Source organism: Chelon labrosus (genome assembly GCF_963514085.1).
Source record: "Chelon labrosus genome assembly, chromosome: 7".
Taxonomy (NCBI): Eukaryota; Metazoa; Chordata; class Actinopteri; order Mugiliformes; family Mugilidae; genus Chelon; species Chelon labrosus.
This window is the reverse complement of record NC_140343.1, coordinates 9,911,672-9,930,696: the sequence shown is the minus strand read 5'-3', so window position 1 is coordinate 9,930,696 and position 19,025 is coordinate 9,911,672. Positions and strand designations below refer to the sequence as shown.

The 19,025-nt window shown below is 41.3% G+C and overlaps 1 protein-coding gene across 2 annotated transcripts in view; it reads right to left on the bottom strand.

Moving 5' to 3' along the window:
• Positions 1–1,868: 1,868 nt before the first annotated feature.
• The window catches only part of LOC311490965 (disks large homolog 4-like), a 103,392-nt gene continuing 86,235 nt past the window's right edge, over positions 1,869–19,025 (bottom strand). The window contains exons 15-24 of one of the 2 annotated variants that reach the window (XM_084548767.1): positions 17,503–17,685; positions 14,103–14,166; positions 11,431–11,446; positions 10,773–10,814; positions 10,394–10,444; positions 8,519–8,620; positions 7,833–8,005; positions 7,549–7,658; positions 6,772–6,863; positions 1,869–5,775 (exon numbers count right to left, since the gene is read on the bottom strand). In XM_084548767.1, coding sequence (XP_084404893.1) covers positions 5,669–5,775; positions 6,772–6,863; positions 7,549–7,658; positions 7,833–8,005; positions 8,519–8,620; positions 10,394–10,444; positions 10,773–10,814; positions 11,431–11,446; positions 14,103–14,166; positions 17,503–17,685 — 940 coding nt within the window. In that variant the 3' untranslated portion in view covers positions 1,869–5,668. The remainder of the gene's footprint in view (positions 5,776–6,771; positions 6,864–7,548; positions 7,659–7,832; positions 8,006–8,518; positions 8,621–10,393; positions 10,445–10,772; positions 10,815–11,430; positions 11,447–14,102; positions 14,167–17,502; positions 17,686–19,025) is intronic. The other variant, XM_084548768.1, reaches the window with a different exon arrangement.

The following is a 19,025-nucleotide window of genomic DNA, read 5'->3' as shown; positions in this document are numbered from 1 at the left end:
ATGCTAACTTTAGCATGCTAACGCGCCAGTCACTAGCTTTAGCGTGTTGTGACGGCCTCAAGGTCTCTGCCAGGGCTTATCTCTGTGTGTTGTTGTTGGTGGAGTCTTTTTTTCATGTTTTCCAAGATCTCAGAGCTCGTCCACAACCTCATGCTAACGTGATTATTTAATTCATCTTCTGTGACGAATCTGCCTCAAAACTGAAGGAAGCAATTCCAAAAAAATGGCAGACTGACTGACTACCAACAAACCTGTCGTTCATTCAGAAAAACAATGGTCCATGCTTAACAATAAAAAGTGTGAACAAATGAACCCATGTAGAAGAGCTATTTAAGAGGACATGGGATCTAATTGAGAGTAATTACTGGTACATTAAATGTGACGGCAGCAATGGACGCTGTAGTTGTTTGGTGCCACAGATTACATTTATACTACCGCAACATTCACATTCACGTCTCAGTGTGACAGAGCGAGGATGACACAGAGGTGACAACCAAACCGAGGTGTCAGGGCAGTTTATTTTCAGTCGGCATCTAACATCAGCTGACTCGTGAATCAGCTGTCGAATCTTCTCTAAAACACGAAAACCGGAGGGCCGAATGTTTTCTTTTCCTTTTCTTCACGATGTTGTCACTGAAAACAGCTTGAAACTACAGTGTCCCTACAAAACTGCTGAACCAGCTGAATTGTCAGTTCCTTCGCTCTGTCCTAAACACGCTGAGCTTTTCTTATTGGTCACGTACAGCAGGCTCTGCCAGGTGTGCAGGCAGTATAACCATAAAGACGATTTTGTAAGATGCTTAGAGATCATATGACAGTTTTATCTGAACATTATTGTTTTGTGCTCTTCACATCCTGTGGTACACTACCTGTCAGCTTTAATTTGTCCTTTAATTCATTTATATCTGTTTATTCTGACAGCCGTTTATTGCAGGATATTTCCCACCAATTGCGGGATTATGGGACATTATGAACTCAAGGACCGGATGGCCATAAAAGTGTGCAAACCTTGGACCCGACATGAAGAGAGAAAAGTGCCTATAGATGTTTGTAGCCTGTGTGACTTTCAGAAGCACTGACTTCAGAGCTGCTTTGCTGAATAAAAGAACATTTTTTTTTTGTTTGTTTGTTTTAAATTAATGTCCCTTTTCTTAAAACTTGCTGTTTATTACTTTTTTAATCATCATCTGTATGCCCAGGAACGTTTTCTCTTGTTCATCCTCAACATGACTCTGGCTTTTTTTTTTTTTTTTTTTCTGTTGAACCACAGTAATAAATTGTGAATTTTCCACAAACTGAATCCATATATCAAAATCAAATCAAACTGTGACTGCAGCTCCACTAAATTTTAGGTTTGTAAGTATGATGGGCTTTATTAAACCTTCTAAACTGAATGTTAGGAATTATCTGTAATAATAAAGCTTCAACAGAAGTCAGTTTATCTGAAGTTTAAAAGTAGGTTTAAACCTCGGATAAACTGAAACATTTTTTCCCCACAATTTAAATTAAAAAAAAAATTAAATTAACATTTTCTACATTTTAAACCTTGTAATTTAAAATTTGTTTCAAATATATTGTGTGTGTCTATGCTGTCTTGTGACCGTTGCCCTTTCAGGACAAAAATAAAGTGATTAGAAGGAAGAAGACACCAGCTGAGCCATCCATGGCCTGGGAGGTGCAAGGAAGTAGTGGACTGCAATAAATACCTGGGAGTCCATGTGAACAGCCGACTGGACTGGAGGGACAACAGTGATGCTGTTTACTGAGTAGACTCTACTTCCTGAGGAAGCTCAGGTCTTTTAATGTATGCAACAAGTTGCTGGAGACTTTCCACCAGTCTGTTGTTGCGAGTGCCCTGTACTTTGCTGTGGTTTGTTGGGGGAGCAGTACCAGCAAAAAGGACATCAGACGGACGGACAAATTGATCCAAAAGGCCGGACATGTCATCGGCAGTGAGCTGGAGACGTTTGTGTCAGTGAAACAAACTGCTCTCCATCGTGGACAATCCATCACACCCACTACACCGGACTATAGAGGGACAGAGGAGCTCATTCTCCAACCGACTGATTCGGCTCTGCTCCCACAGTGAACGCTACAGGACATCATTCATACCGTACTCAGTCCAGATGTACAACAACTCACCTTTCTGTAACAGATAACTCCATGTTATTTATGTTAATGCACACTATTGCACCTTATTAATACTTCCTATGTGTATTATATGTACTTCTGTCTCTATTTCTTGTACTTTGTTCATATGCTAATTCTATAAATTGTTTGCTTATACTATTTGATTTTTTATTACTAACTATTTTCACCTATTTGTCTTTTTACTTGTGGTGCTCAAGGTTGTTTTTTTATGTGCAACAGAGTTACTGTGACCAAGCAATTTCCCTTGTGGATGAACAAAGTCTGTCTAGGGAAACACATGAGACATTAACAGAGACCACTACAAACCAGCAGTAGAGGTGAACGTAAAGGAAAATATATTGATATCTGCAGTTATCATAGAATATTCACATTCATAACACGTTCCACAAACAGAAAGAATCATCATCTGTGGTCATCAGCCGAGGGATTTCGGTAAATCTCAATAAAGACTTTTATTTATTTATTTTTTTTGTACCAAAATAGGCAGTTAGAGCAGGGATAAATATTATAATATGTTAGATATAGATCCATCTCTGTAATAGATTCTTTGCATCAGTGCTTTACTCTACCAGACAGTGGCATGGTCCCCTGGCCAAAAAAACAAAACAAAACAAAAAATAAAAACACACAGCCAGAGTCATACAGAAAGTCTGGTTCTGTCATCTGACAAACACCACGCATCTACTTGAATCAGTGACAACTACAGATGGAAACAGATTTAATTTAGCTGGACGTTCTGTGAGTAAACATTAAAGCTTTCAAAACACGTACGGTCAAAAGTATTCAGTATTTGGGTACAGGAGCTACTCTGTTGACAGAACGGTCTTTCTGTATGTCTCCGGTCTCCAGTCAGCTTGGAGGAGTCGCCTCGGGGTTGAGGATGGAGATGAGGGGGTGGTGGGTGGCTGACAAGGTCCATACAGGGGCTGTGTCACCGGAAGCATCTTGGTTTCTCAGATGTTATGCTTGACAACGGAAAAACGCTGCGTTTCAGGTTATTCTAATTCACGACCTCGGCACTCGTCAGTCTGTCACTAGCAGATGGTCCTCCCAGATGTCTACTTTATGCTTGAAATGACAAAATGAAATTGTGTCTTTACATGATGTGACGCACGTTAAAGATTTTTACGTTCACCATCGATTCTGCCACCGGCAACTGATCAGGGGTGACAAGATGTGAACTGCGCCGCCTGTTAGTGTCTTTGTCCATTAAATGAATGAAAACAGAGACCCTGACCTGGATGGCCGAGGCTCAGGATACTAATTTAAGCACAACATCGAGTAAAATGCAGTGCTGAAAAAGAAAAGACCTGTGTGCAACCTAAACCAATTCAAACGTGATTGGCCAGTATTGCTCCAACTACAAACAGACTACAAATGGAGACTAGAAAGCTTCCCATACCAGGCGTATGACGGAAATCAACAGGCTACTTGTACTAATAATGTTGCAGTTGGTTAAAAATAAATCAAATTTAGTGTTATTCTGCTAATTCACAAACTTTATGAACAATAATCAGTGCTCAAAAACTCCATGATGTACCTTTAAGCCCACTGGCTGCAGTTTGTGGAAATGTTGAAACGCTAGTTCAACAATGGGGCAAATATTTTATCTTTCAACGCAGAGAGTAGACATCTGTAGGATCATAAAAATACCTTAGCTGGACAACGGGTACAAAAAATAACAGGACCATAACTGGACCATGCAGTAGCATAGTGCTGTGCTGAGATCACACAGTTGAATAAAAGTTGAAACAGAGCAAATCTAGTAGTTAGTCTATTCACCAGACACTTGATGTCTTTAAATACAACAAAAAGACATGTCAGCAAGTGAGGTTTGGGGACAGAAACCGTTTCCTGTACCCCCCTTTCAAACCAGCATAACAGTCACTGAATGAAAACACGAGTGCATCATATCCAAAAACCAGAAACACTGGGACGGCATCAGCTCGCAGCGTCGCGCTAAGATGCTTTCAGGAAACCAGCCCTCATTAGTGCAACGACAGTGAGGAGGAAAGCTGTAAAGATGATGATTATGATCGTGATGATAGTGCCCGATGAAGAAGATGATACACTGTTTAATGTCGTACGGTGGAGAAGGAGGGAGATGAAGGCATGTGACAGAGGGGAGGAGGAAGAAGAAGAAGGCAGAAGGTGGAAGGAAAAGCAGAGAATCTCTTTTGGGACGAAGACTTGGACCCAAGTTTCCTAAATGGAGAATCTGCACCTGTATTTATCAATTTACTGAGTCAAATTTTGGACTTTTTTTTTACTCTAAATATATCTATCGAATTCATATTTCCCAGAAGTGTTTTGGAACAATTATACGAGATAAAACTGGTCCAAAAACAGCTAAAAAACATTAGCTGACGCAGTATGTGTAATTTATAACAAGGCAGCTTGAGCTTTTTAGTTGAATATTTAATACATTTTCCACAGCAAGAATAAAAGTGCATCGATTTTCCTTCAAATCAGGTTTCATGAACCCTTGTCTGCATTTACAGCCAATTCGCCTTTGCTGTAACCGTACTTGCTGTTTATTAAAAACATATTAGACTGCTCCAATTTTTACTTTTATGGAAGAAAGAAAAATCAGAAATGTGATTAATCCAGGCTCAGAGCTCCATATGCAATCCACCACCATCATAAAGTTTGTATTTGGCTCTGTGGAAATAAAATGCTGATGGAATACTTTATCTATTTGAATGCAATCTACTTCACCTTTCTGTTTCTCCTTGTAACAACAGTTATGATTAACAATTATCTCTGTGACACAAACTCTAAATCGGATTACTCTTCGTGCTACATCTCGAGACAACAGTTGCACTATAGTTTTATTTTGGCCCTTGATGCCAAAATGCAGGGGCACACTCTAATTATAGTAATTTTTAATGTCTGGAGACAGTTAAAGGGGGGGAAGGCGGAAAGAGAGGGATGAGATATGAGAAAAAGTAAGAAAGATACAAGAAAGAGACTCGAAACAGGAGTGGTGCAATGAGGAGAGACAGACAGACAGACAGGGAAGGATATCAAGATTTTGTCCCAAAAACATGCTCTTAAAGCTACAGCGTGCAAAAGTCTGCCTCTTGGTGACAATATTATCATTACAAACCCATACATGAATGCATTACCCTTCGTTAATATGAAAACAACAACGACAACAACAATAAGAAGAACAATAATGAAATCAAATCAGATAATGGTACGTGTTGCATTGATTTGAGCCACCTCCTTAAACATTAAGGAACTGAGCAGTAGTAGGATCCACCGATAGGCTGCTGGACAGACATGAGCTCCTCCCACTTCAGGAAGTAGCAGTCCCAGATAGTCCCAGCCTCGTCCGACTGTATGTGCTTGTGTAAATATGCAGTGATGTGTGTGTGTAATAGAGAGAGAGAGACAGAGAGATAGATAGAGAGAGAGGGAGGAAGAAGCAGGCTGATAATAGAAAATTAGACAAGTAGGAAGTGTTGAAAGTGTGATGCGTGCATGAATATATGTCGTTTATGCGCGTGTTTATTCAGAGTCGATCCTTGGTGGGGATCCAGATGTAAGGACCAGACTGCTCCTCGACGATCTGCTTCACCTGCGAGTAGACTTCCTCTAGAGACGAGCCCTGGACTATAGCTGCAGAGGCAGAGAGAGGAAGAGAAAGAGAGAGAGATTAATAACCGAAAGATGTGTTAACTCATCAAAGGACGCAGACAATAGCTCCTCCTCGTTGGTTGAGACCAAAAATAGAGCTAAAAGGGAGTGAATATTGGCCCCTTTTTTTGGCCAGGTGGGTAAAAATATGGCTGAAAATGAACAACAGTAGTAGTAGTAGTTCTTCAGTAACTACTGGATGAGTAAGCCCCCCCAAATGTCCAAATGAATGAATCACTACAAGTTTGAAAGCCAACATGCTAAATTTGAAGCATACTACTCAAGATTTTCAAAATTGTCTTTATTTGTGTGAAAGGTTTGTCTGGAAACTGGACAAATATTGGTATATATGCATCATTAAATAGTTTATATTTTTAATTTGTGAAGAATCTAGCTAAGGCGGCACAGTGGTGTGGTGGTTAGCACTGATGCTGATCACAGCAAGAAGGTTCTGGGTTCTTATTCATCGGCCGACTGGGGCCTTTCTGTGTGGAGTTTGCATGTTCTCCATGTGTCTGCACCATCCAACGACATGCTCGTTAGTTTAATTGGCAATTCCAAATTGGCCGTTGGTGTGAATGGTTGTCTGTCTCTCTGTGTTAGCCCTGCGATAGACTGGAGACCTGTCCAGGGTGTACCCCACCTCACGCCCAGTGACAGCTGGGACAGGCTCCAGTCCGCCCGCGTGACCGTTACAGAAAATGAATGAAGAATCTAGTTTGGTCTTGTATGTATTCTATACCATATACGTTAATGGTTATATTTTTAATCACATAACTTTACCCTAATCATTCAGCCGCACATTCTCTTGGTGCTATTACGGCTGTGGTGGAACCCTTCTAGGAAACTGTATTTGTAGGTCATGAACTTCCCATAAAAAAGCGACTCTTGCTCCCGTTTCCACGTGGTGCTATCACAATGCACAGAACATTTGTGTCCACGTAGGAGAGCGGGCGGCACACGTGTTAGGTAACTAACCGGTGAAGAACTCTGTGAACTCCTGCTCCAGTTTGACGGCTCTGTCAAAGGTCTTCCTCGCCTGCTCCTCGGTGAAACGCTTGTTCATCTCTCTGCAGAGAGAGAGAGAGGGAGAGACAATCATTATCAGTGAGAACAGAGATAATAAAGTCAGAGGATGATAATATTAAGCAACTTTTACACAAATAAAGTCAATAATTGCACAGATGCCAGTGCGGAGTTCAGATTTATTGCCAAGGAACAACGTAATGTTCATGCAACCATCGGTAGAATCAGCTACTTTACCTTCATGCAAAGACAATAATATTTCCAATTTTATATACAGACATTTAAGGCTGAAATGGCCTAAGAAACAGCAGCTGACAAAAAAATGAAAAGTTTCAAAACTTAGCAACTTGTCCTGAAACCAATAGGAGCCAGCTGAGATGTCCAAATAATAAAACCCTCTAAGGACTTACATAAGCCCTCATTAATGTTGGCTTCTGGCTTGATTTGATTCAGATTTCCTGACTTGGACTGTGTGGTATGGACAAAAATGTCACATTGGCTACTAAACTGAACAAATTTGAGGTTTAAATTTTAGAGGAGTGTGAGAGAAGCCATCAGAAGAAAGGAGCATTTGAATATCTACAGTTAAACAACATATGCACAGCCTCCTGTCTGCTGATCTGTGAACCCACAGAAGGCTTAAAAATGAGCCACCAAATGCACCCTGTGCCAGACGGTTTGGCCCGAAAAGCAAAGTGTTGTTTGTGTTACGGCGGTGGTGTCACTTACAGGATGTTGTCGACATTGCGTGGTCTAATGAGGATAGCGATGGGATGGAGGCCTGCCATCTGCAGACGCTTTATAGCATTCCCTGATACATCCAGTATGCAGTGTTTACCCTGGGAGAGTAAGAGAGAGAGAGAGAGAGAGAGAGAGAGAGAGAGAAGGAGAGGCACTCAGATAAATATATGCTCTTGAACAGTCAAGAACCTCACAGTTTTCCTCTGTCCTTTGCAGTATTTTGTCCCCTCTTCCTAAATATTTCCCACCCATTCGTCTTGTCTCCGTCTCACCTTGTCAGCGACCTCTTTGACAGACTGTATGCTGGTTCCGTAAAGGTGGTTGTTGTACTGCCCAGCCTCGATGAACTTGTGTTCCTGGATCTCGCTCTCCATGAGCTCTCTGGAGGCCATGAAGTGGTAATCTCTGCCGTCCACCTCATAGTCTCGTCGCGGCCGCGTTGTGTCTGAAGGCGGTTTTACACAGATTGAGCTAAAGAAGTTGACTGCATCAAAATCATGTGCATCTAAAAATGCCGTGGCTAGAAGGTGGTTCAGGAGATGATGAGTCCGTCTAACTTCTTTGCAGAAACTTTTTGATGACTTAAACAAAAAAAATAAAAAAATATGATATGTCTTGGTGTGATTCATTTTAATGACTGACTAATGTCACACTCATTTAACCTTTAGCTTTCGATTAAGGTTTTCCTTCGGGATCCAGGTTTCATTTTCAAGCTGTCCGTCAAGCAGGTGGGAACAAAGCCAAGTCATAAAACTGTGAGAAAAATGTCTTTCAAGCCTTGTTTTAATCTAAATGTGATTAAATGTGTTTGACCACATTTAGGTGTTTCTGCATCACAAGCATCACTTTATAGTTTTCATTATGTTTTAAAGGTCAAGGTTGGCAGGTTCCATGCCAAGTTTCAGTAAATTTTATAGATCACTTTTATTTGAAAAGGTTATGAAGCGCGGACACTCACGTGGGACGCAGGAGCCAAACTTGTCGGGGAACTCGGAGATGAGGTCATCGTTGATCCGATCTTTCATGGGCCCGAGCACGATGACTGGTCGTGTGTAATTAACTGGGAATTGACAAACAGGAGATTGAGCTGATAGTCATACACAGACACAGTAAGCTGAGTTAAACACTGTCAACTCTTGAATAACTCTTGAACTGAACAGATTTCAGATGAGTGTTGTGTTTACAGCTGGTTGTGCTGTTCCCAAAGTGGCGAATCATTTTGTGCAGGTTTAGGGTAAGAAAACCACACCTGTTTGAAATGATCATGCATCAATATGTGGATTGAAAAAAAGTTTTAGTATATTTGAACTAAGTTCCACTTGAGTAAATAAAGTAATGAGTAAATAATGACTGCAACCTCCAGGTCTTGAAAAAAGAAGCCAACATGGTTGTGCCATAAACTGCAGTTACTCTTTTGGCCACTAGAGGGTCGCTCCAAAAACGAGTCAAACCCAGAGAACTTTATGTTAGACTGTCCAACTTTACAGCAGAAATAAACATGTTTACACCCTGGTAAATGATGACTGAAGGGTCACAGGTTCCATGGCTAAAATAAAAAAATAAAATAAAACTATACATAATTAAGGGCGAGGTGGTTAGCACTGATGCCTCACAGCGAGAAGGTCACCGGTTCGAATCCATGGGCCGGCTGGGCCTTTCTGTGTGGAGTTTGCATGTTCTCCCTGTGTCTGCATGGGTTCTCTCCGGGTACTGCGGCTCATTAGGTTAATTGGTGATTCTAAATTGGCCGTAGGTGTGAGTGCGAGTGTGAATGGTTGTCACAAGTTGCTAATCGGAACTTCAAGTCCATCACACTCCACCTCTTTTTTCCACCTCTTTTTTTAAAATTTGGCAGGAATTAGGAGGAGTCAGGCACTTCCAAGATGGCGATACCTGGGGTTACCACACTGATGAACTGCTCATTAGGAAATCTATGGGTGACGTCATATCAAGGGTTTCTCCATCTGTATATAAAGTCTGTGGTAATGACTGACCCACCAGTGTTTCAGTGAAGCTTGTTACATACTCCACGAGAAATTTGTTCTCGCTCCTAGGGCTGAGAGAACAAGAAAAAAGTTTTGGCCAGGTAGCTTATACATCACGAGAAGCTCAAGTGCCAAACTCCGGGGAAGTTGGTGACACCTGGGGCTACCACACCACGTCACACACGCTAAGCATTGTGGGAGATGCGGGAGACAGACGACAAAAGCAAATTTTTGTTATTATTTACGGATCTCGAGCAGTCGTTCTGACGACCGTGTCCGTCGGATCACGCCGTTCATTCAGCATTCACCGACACAAAGTATGCCAATCTCTACCCAGGAGAGATTAGCGGCCACACTGTGAAAATTAGCATCTGGGAGCTTACAGAGCAATTCTGCTTTTCCTGCATTAACCACGCCCACTTCCAATTTCTGACCAATCACAGAACAGTAACGCGAGAAAAAAAATTCTGCCCGGTTGATGTGTCGACAACAAGCTGCAAGAACAAATTTCTCGCTTCTTGCAGACAGCCTTAAGGGGGAAACAAGCTGCAGAGAGATAGCTGGCTACTTCTTTTTTTTTTTACCTATTCCAGGTAGCTTTCAAAACAAATAAAATGTCAGTTGCTTTTTGGACAATAAATCTAGCCCACAGCTAAATGCCTGAAACTTTAGATGTGCACAAAGAAGCTTTTCACAGTCAGTAGATCCATATGAAAGTTGCCTTATAGTGTCAAACACAAAGGTATTAAGTTTCTTCGGTCAGTATTAGGACATGTTGGTAACCTTCCCAAAACAAATGATAAATAAACCTTGAATACGTCAAATGAGGATGAGGAATTAGTACTGACCTTCCTGTTGCATGACAGGTTGGTAGGTGAGGAAGGCCTCCTCCTGGCCAGCTGTGCAGACAAACAGAAATGACAGACGCATTTAAACACACGCCGGACAGATTCCTGAACACATAGTCAAACTATTTCCCTTTTCTACGTTTGGAAAGGACTTCTTCAGCAGCTCTGCAAAAAGCCGACACACAAAACCCACAAGCACATGCACCCACAAGAACACGTTAGTCACAGCACGCAAGTACACGCAGAGAAAAAACACACACAGACCAGCAGCTACAGCAAGTAGCTGAGGTTTGAAAAAAATAAAGAGTGAGTAGTAGGATGGTGGGTAGAAAGAGGGAGAGAGAGAGAGAGAGAGAGACAGAGGAGGGTCTAGACTTACAGCAACTACTCTCACTATCGCTGGTGCCAGAGGTTACCAGCTCTGGAAGGACAAGACAGGTCAGAGTCAGCCACACGTACATATACAAACACAGACAAAAACATGAACGTCACATAGCGACACATATAAAACACACAATCATCCATCCACAGTCTATATCTGTGTATTTACTTCACATTGAAGGAATGTAAAATCCCTATTAAGTCCTGTTTGAATGTTACAGCCTCCAAAAGACAAAAGCTAACCACAATATGTTGCATTTGTGCTCTATTACCCTTGGATAGGTACAGCTAAGTACAAAGCATTCCTTGAACTGCTCCTGCCTGGTTTGAGTGTTGTGAGTGTGTTGGACGAAGCAGCAGAGGCCTCAGTGGCATCTCATAAAGCAGAGTCTGTCTAACTCCACACCTCTTGTGATGGAGGACGTGTCGAAGTGCTCCCCCAGAGGCACAGAGGACATTTTAAACTTGAATTTTAACTTTCCAGACTTTCCAATGCATCTCAGTGCATCCTCCTCCCCCATCATCAAGCAGCACAGAGGCTACAGAGACAGATTATACTGGGAGTGGAACCGACACTGGATATTAGTGTCAGATTTGACTGGAGGCGGTGTTACAAGTACTGACCAGCAGGTGTCACCGATGGAGAGAATACGTACCTTTATCATCTTGATCCTATACAGGCAGACACAGAGAGAAAGAGAAACAGAGAAGAAGATCATTAATCACCATGCTGAAGACGATCATAACAGTATCTTGTCTGTCATCAGGAGAAGTCTTATTTGAAAGCTCGTGGGGTCTCACACAAACTCACACAGAGTTAGAGCGAGCAAGGCTAATTGCAGCCTTTCTCAAAGCATGGTGTCAGGAGATCCACCGCGTGTGTGTGTGTGTGTGATAATTTTTAATTATCATCTCTTCACCACGCAGAGCTGCTGATTGCAGAGTTGCTGATTCACACGGTGTGAAGAAAACAGAGGGAGAGTGAGAGCTAACAACGTGGTGATATCAATAGCTCGTGTTAAACTCGTGTGTCATCTCTCATTAATCACGCTGGGTGAGAGTGTGATGAAAGTCACGTTGCTGCCTCGCCTCTGAACTCGAGACCGGAACTTTTTGCAATCCAAAGACCTAACATGCAAGTTTGTGGACCCTGGATGAGTCTTTTAATTAAAATTTAACATGCTTACATGTTTCCTAATATGACATGTAGTGGCTGTCACTGACTGTGTGAATATAGCAGCTCAGTTACTAGAATCCTTTCATTCATTGTTGTTCTGACTGGAAAACTGACTGGAAAGTGAGTGAAATTACTGCATAAAAACTTTGATTTAAACTCTACTTACAAAATTAAGGATATTTATCAATATTATTGTGATGCCAGATGTTTCTATGTTATTGCAGCAGCACTCGTTTATGAAGGATTTCTCATTAAGCAACAATTACCTTTCACTTTAATTATGTGGGTCTCTCTGAAATGCTTTTTCAGAATTCATTTGAACATCCTAATTTGTGGAATTGCACAACAGATAACAGTAACTCTCAGGATGATTTTTGTGAAGTTGCACTATATACTACACAAACTTGAATCTTTCATTTAACCCTCCTTATTGTTTCCACAATTAAAACCTAGAGTGTGTCTGATCTGGAGCCTCTATCATTTGCACCACTACGAAAAAGGTTTCTGAACTAACATTGTATCTGTCGTGGTCAAAGTTCGGCAAAGTGTAAGGCCAAAAACAATAGTGTGGTATTATACAGACTGTGGTTCAGGTTAAAATAAGTACTTGTACACACTTAGATGAGTTTGGGTTGAATTAGAAGAGTTAACATTGCTGAATGTATGTTTTTATTTTTATTGTATTTTTTATTTTATTTGCAGTTATTGTCATGTTATATTTTTTTATTATATTTATTACCCATACTACCTCTGCAATATCATGTAAATATATAATCCCTGTAATTACTGTTTTCACTTTACTCTTACAGTCATGTTTACATCCACCATGGACAGTTTGGGGGGTTAATACATTTATGTCGTAGTTTTTTCTTTTTTTGTACGTACTTTGTATTGTTCTATTGTTTGTTTTTTGTTCCTTAAAAGTGTCTTGTACTTGCACTTCATGCTGCTCACTTGCTGTGCCTTAAGCTGCCCCCCAGGGACAAATAAAGTTTGAAATCGTCCATCTCAAAGTTCATTCAAACGCCCGACCTCCTCCAAGTGCTATAAGTTAATCTTAATGAAACACTGAGCTGATCCTACTCTTGTGTTTATATTCTTTTGTTTCCCCTTTCAGGGTCGTATTTCATGTTGGTACTATAACAGACAGCACACATCAATGATTACCATGTAGCTGCTCGTTATATTGCAAAAGTTAATTAATCCTTTATCAATCCGTCACGGGGAAGGTTCTTTCTCTGCATTTTGACCCATCCATAAACTCAGAGCCATGGTCAACGGGGGGGATGCGAACCCATTTATTGATCCCTCATGGGGACATTCTTTCTCTCAGGAACCAGATGCATTTTTCTCTCTGGGTCAGGTGTTCTCTTTATTCATTTTTTATTTATATTTTCACCCATTTTTAAATATTGTATTAAAGACAAAGCTAAATCCTTAAATTTGATTAACGACAAAGTTACAGTGGATAGTGTCTAAGGTTATCTGGACAGGTAGGTAGAAAAAAAACAAAGACAAGCTTGTCACTGCAAATAACACATTGTCAAATGTCACCTGCTTCAAGAGTTTCATTTTATGATTATATGGTATGTTTTATGCTGTGAGAAGTGATTTGATATTGTGTCTTCTGGATCATAAGACTTGCTATGACGGCTGCAACCAATAATTATTTTAATCAGGACTTCAACCTGTGCTACATTTTCCTCAAATCATCCGTTAGTCATCTAGTTTATAAAAATAGCAACTACACAGTACAACTTCTCAGACTGCAGGATGGCATTTCACATTCTTTGTTTTATGTGACCAAAAGCAAAATGTGTTCTTGTTATTATCCAACATGGTAAAGAAAATCAGCACAACCTCATTTGACTCCTGTACTTTCAACTTAACATGCAAAATCCTGCAAAAATGTATTCCATGACATTTTTTTCTTACATACTGAACATCTAGGACTGATGATAATACCGTGGAGGCAGCTGAGAGGATTCGGTCGCTTCCCATCTCACTCAGCAGGCGGTTCGGCTTTTGCATTTAACTAGTGCGGCACTACTCGAGGCTTACTAGAAGTTTGGACTCCAGCTGTGCTTTCATAACCTTTTTAAGAACCGGTCTTAACTTCGGGGCTCTGCAAAAAAAAACGTTGCTACTCACCGATCTGTCCTGAGACCTCGTCACTCTGACTGTCTTTAACCGCGACCTCTCCTTCTTCTCTGCCCTGTGAAGAAAACAAAATAGATGAGGGAAATATTAGCAGAGATGTAGAGAGAGGGTGAATAGCTCCCTCTGAAGCTACTTTGATGTCTGAATGATCCAAACTGTATGTTAAAGCTTTTGGTATCTCAGTAAATGTACTGTATTTTAACTTAAATAACAGTGACTAATTCAGATCTGTTCACATCTAAAAAAAAAGGCAAATGAAGCTAGATTATTACACAATATCCCCTTATTAAAAAAATATATTTTGCAGCTTGCTTTATTCCAATTTTAAGATTTAGATATGTTTAAGAGTCTTTATGAGATTAAGGGATTTTCAAATAGCATTAGGGGGAAACTGAGAGAGTTGTGCGATCTGTGATTAACCCAAATTGAATGCAAAGCAATAAAAGAAAAAGATGCAAGACTTTCTGCCTTATAAATGCTCTACCTGCTCTTGCTGTGAGGACGTTCTCATCTCCTGAGTTTAAATTTAGATTTATCACTTCCTGTGCAAGACCATTTCCTGCTGGCAATCATGCCTAACACAAGAATATCGAATAAGGTGAATCGGTCTGCAAAAAACTTCGGCTCAGGAGCCAGATGCATTTTCTGTTGTCGTCAGAAGTCTTACGTAATGCAGAAATGTCCGCACTGATGGAGCAGCAACAGCAATGGAGTCCCCAATTATTGGCAACTGAAGGGAAAATAGTGAACTGCAGCTCATTCTTTACTCTGAATCATTGGTGCCATCTCATCTACGAAAGGCTTCATAGGAAAACAATCACTTCGCATGAGCATGTTTACACGGCTGCATCCGCAAATCAGTCTCCTCCTCCTCCTCCTCGTAGCTTTTCTGTGCTCCCACTCTCCTGCTTTTTCTTTCCATCAAACATCATAATTAGAATGAGGAAAGGAAATGAAAGGGGAGGAGATGCGAGGACAGGAGAAGAGAGCGGGAACGAGAGAGGAGGAGGAGGAGGAGGTCACGCTGGTGGTTGAGAAGAAGGGGCAGCAAATGCAAATGGACAGGAGGTGTTAAGAAAACGGGAAGGCAAGCGAAGGAAATTGAGAGAGAGAGAGCAAAAGGTGTAGATGGAGGAGGAAGAGGAGGACAAAAAGAGCAGCAGAAGAGTAGAGGACAGGCAAAGAGTGGGAGGAAATGCAGGAGGAGTGGAAAAAGTAACTGAAAAGAGAGGACGAGAGGACTGAGACATGACAGGGAGGAGAGGAAAAAGTTGGAGGTGGGAGGGCGAATCTGATAGTTTTATCTTTATTGTTTAAAGCATTTTGTGACACTGATATCGAGATGTGCCGTCGAGACAAACTGATTATTGTAGAGGGAAAGTAGAGGAGGAGAGAGGGAGCTGGAAGAGAGGAAGCATTACGGAGAATAGGAGGGGAGAGGAAATGAGCTGATATTAGAGGACGGTTAAACAGCGTCTATGAAAAGACTTTTCTCATATAACACCAGCTTCTAGTAACTCACAATGGTTATCATACATTAATGCTAATATGCTGTATTTTAACTGTCCTCCAGTATCTAAAGCTCGTATCATCTTCACTACTCTTAAAACCTGTAATATGTTCCCTCAGTCAGCCTTAATGCACCTGCCTCCATTCTGACACCTCAGTCTATTAATACCCCAACACTAAACCCATCTGTAGCAAACCCCTCCCCTGCTCCTTTCACCTCGCTCCCACTCTTCCTTGTTGCCTCTAATCCCTCCTTCTCTCTCCACCATTTAACGCTCTCTCACTTTCTTTCCTTACTTCCACTTCATCACTGGCCCTCTCCTTACCTCCCTCCCTCCCTCCCTCCCTCGCCTCCCTCAATGTCAAGCGCGGTAACATGACTTGTACTAAACCGTGTCCCCCCTCGCACCTCAGAACGCTATCAGCATCTGTCTGTCACCTCCCACGCGGGAGGGAAGCAAGGGGAGAGATGAGCTGTTTTTTGTTGTTTTTTTTTGTTTCCACCACAGGTTTATATCCTGCACAAGGATGACGATGGCGCCTGCGGTGAAGCGAGTCCACGTAAAAAGTGACACTCGGACGTGAAACTGAAGCTAGTTTGGAGCCGTCTCCCGAAAAACAGCTCGTTTGTCTCGGTGACGGGCAGCAAAGAGCAGAAATCCTGTGTTCAGTCCAGTGTTTAGTAGCACACAGCTTTACTAGTCAGATTAACCATGAACAGGATGATATGTTAAACGATGTTGAATTTTATCGATATTCATAAACAGTGGTAAAAAAGAATCTTGTAACGTGAGTATGCTGATGCCAATTATGGATTGCACGAGCATCATATGACGTCTGTCTTGAGAGTCTGAGGCAGTGAGAGATTTTCCACATCTATAAGGAGAGAGGGTGCTGTGACAACAAAGGATGTGACTTGCTTTTCTATGTATGAATCAGGTTTTTTTTGTTCTGAAGGTGATAATTAAACTTAAAACAAGCAAAGGGAAATAATAGAATAAGAGTTATCTTCCTCACTTTCGTATTGGATGTTAATTAGGATTTAAACCAATGCTGAGACAACAGAGACAAGAGATGCAACACTTAAAGTTTGTTATTCCTGCCATCCATGTAGCAGATTGTAGAGTGTATATTCTATTGTATGTTTATTCATTTATTTTTTTACCTTATTTCTTAAGACGTTTCATTAGTCGATCAGTTTACTGGCTGGCCACGGGAATTTTGAATGTCTGCACTGCCACTACCTCTTCATACGCTGATTAAACGTGCTTTAGAGTGAAATGTTAGTCGCAAGTTTCTACCAGAAACTCCAGATCTTTCCAGATCCTACAAGGTTCATTTACCATCTTTCTCTGCTTCTGTACTAACATGATCCATATGCTGTAGTAATCTAGAGCCACTCAATTTGAAGACTGGAAAATATTGTTGAAAACTTCAATTTCTTCAAGGTTCAGGACAGTCTGTGGATGTTTTTTTGAATGACTTTGTTTTTAAACCATTTCTACAACAGTCTTTATAACATGATCTGTATGCTGTACTAATCTAAAGCCACGCGATTTGAAGCACTCAAGTCTGATGAAGACTGGAAAATATTGTTGAAAAGTCAGGGACGTAAATTTTTTCAATATTGAATGATCTTTTGATTCTTTTTAAAAAAAAAACATTTCTAATAAAATGTCACCGATTTAAAGACTGACAAGCACACGGAGAAGTATTTTCAAAGGAAAGCTGGCAAACTGCTCCGACTCTGAGGTGGCTGCACCAAGCTCGGGAAAGCAGGGGAGTACAAAAAGCAGCCCGTGACTAAAAGATAGATATATTGCATGCATTGTGAGCGCATGTGCCGCCGCCCACGCCCATCTGAAACCCCTTGAACCCTGACCTTCGTCGGCTGGGGATGACCCCGACTTCAGGGCAGTTTGGAGGCGGGGGGCTGAGGTGACGGGCGGGCCACCACTCCTCTTCGCCGGCACTGCTCACGTGGAGGATGTCCCCGAAATTAAAGGGCAGGGCCTGGTTGGGCGCGCTCAGATCCGACGCACTTCCGTCATAGTCGAACAAAGCCCTGCGGACAGAGAGAGGACAGCGTGTGATTCCCTCAGCGGCTCTGATGATGAACACATTTTGCACCGCACTGAAAGATGACGGGGCACATTTTGCAGCAAGATATTACGCAATTTATTTACAAATCGACACATATAATAAAGAAATAAAAACAAAATAGCAAACACCATAAAGGGGGAGAGGTCTGCTGGAGTAAACAAGAGCCAAAACAGCTGAGGACTGCTTTTCTACACTATTAATTTATGACCTTGTCGTCAGGGTGCAGTAGTACACATCTGTCTGTGTGCATCAGCCTGTTTGTGAGCCACTGTGCGTGTTATGTGCGTGTGTTTGCACAGTGATCTGACTGTGTGACCACAGAGATCCAAACCCATCCAGAGGGAAAAGGCCTAGGAAAGTAGGCCAGCAATATGTGTGTGTGTGTGTGTAAAAGTGTGAGTGTGTGAAAAGGAACTGGAGCTGAAATAACCGACATCCCCTAAAGTCCCCCCGCTGCCTTCATCAATAAAACAGAACAGAGACGGAGAATGAGAAACCGAGAAACAGAGGACACGAGACAGAGAGGTAGACGCCGACAAACCAACGGAGAGCCTGATTAAAAGAAGACATGATCACGGCACGCTGTCGGTTTTGACGGCGGCGTTAAACCAGAGTCAAACATAGTACTGTAACAGAGACCAAGTGGAGGAAAATGAGCACAGCAGCAGGTCAGATCTCTGCAGTGGCTGGATGTCACTGATTAGCAATAATGGCCCACATGTTTCCATAAGAGATAATCAGCTCAGAAACCTTGAACTAGTGGAAACGGGACTAATTAAACAGCAGGTATAATTGTGTGTACAGCTACTTCACTTTCTAATCATCAAGTGTTTCACAGGAATAAATTCACAGTTTGGTATTAATTACAAAAACAGAGGCAGGGTTAATATTTTACTTGATCTTAATCGAGTTACTGATTTTCTAGAAGGAATTTACCTTGAAGTAATTTTATGTCTGAGTAAATAGAGATTCATCATTCATTTATTATCGGGGAATATCACTCAGATATGTTTATTTGCATTTTCACGTTGAACTATTCAGCTGCCCCTTGACTTAAAGTCTCAAGTTTCAGAGCTTATAAAGTTGGAATAAACTGAAAGTGTATCAGCTCATGTTTAATTCACAATTAGAATAAATACATGTGGATCTCCTACTTAATCTGTTTATCAGTTTAAAAAATAGCATGTATTCCACCGTGAAGAGCAATATACCAAACAGCAGGAGCAGTAGAAGATTTCTGCTAATGACGGCTGCACAGCTTAGTGGGACGTTTAGTGATGTTCCTGTTATGCCACAAGAAAT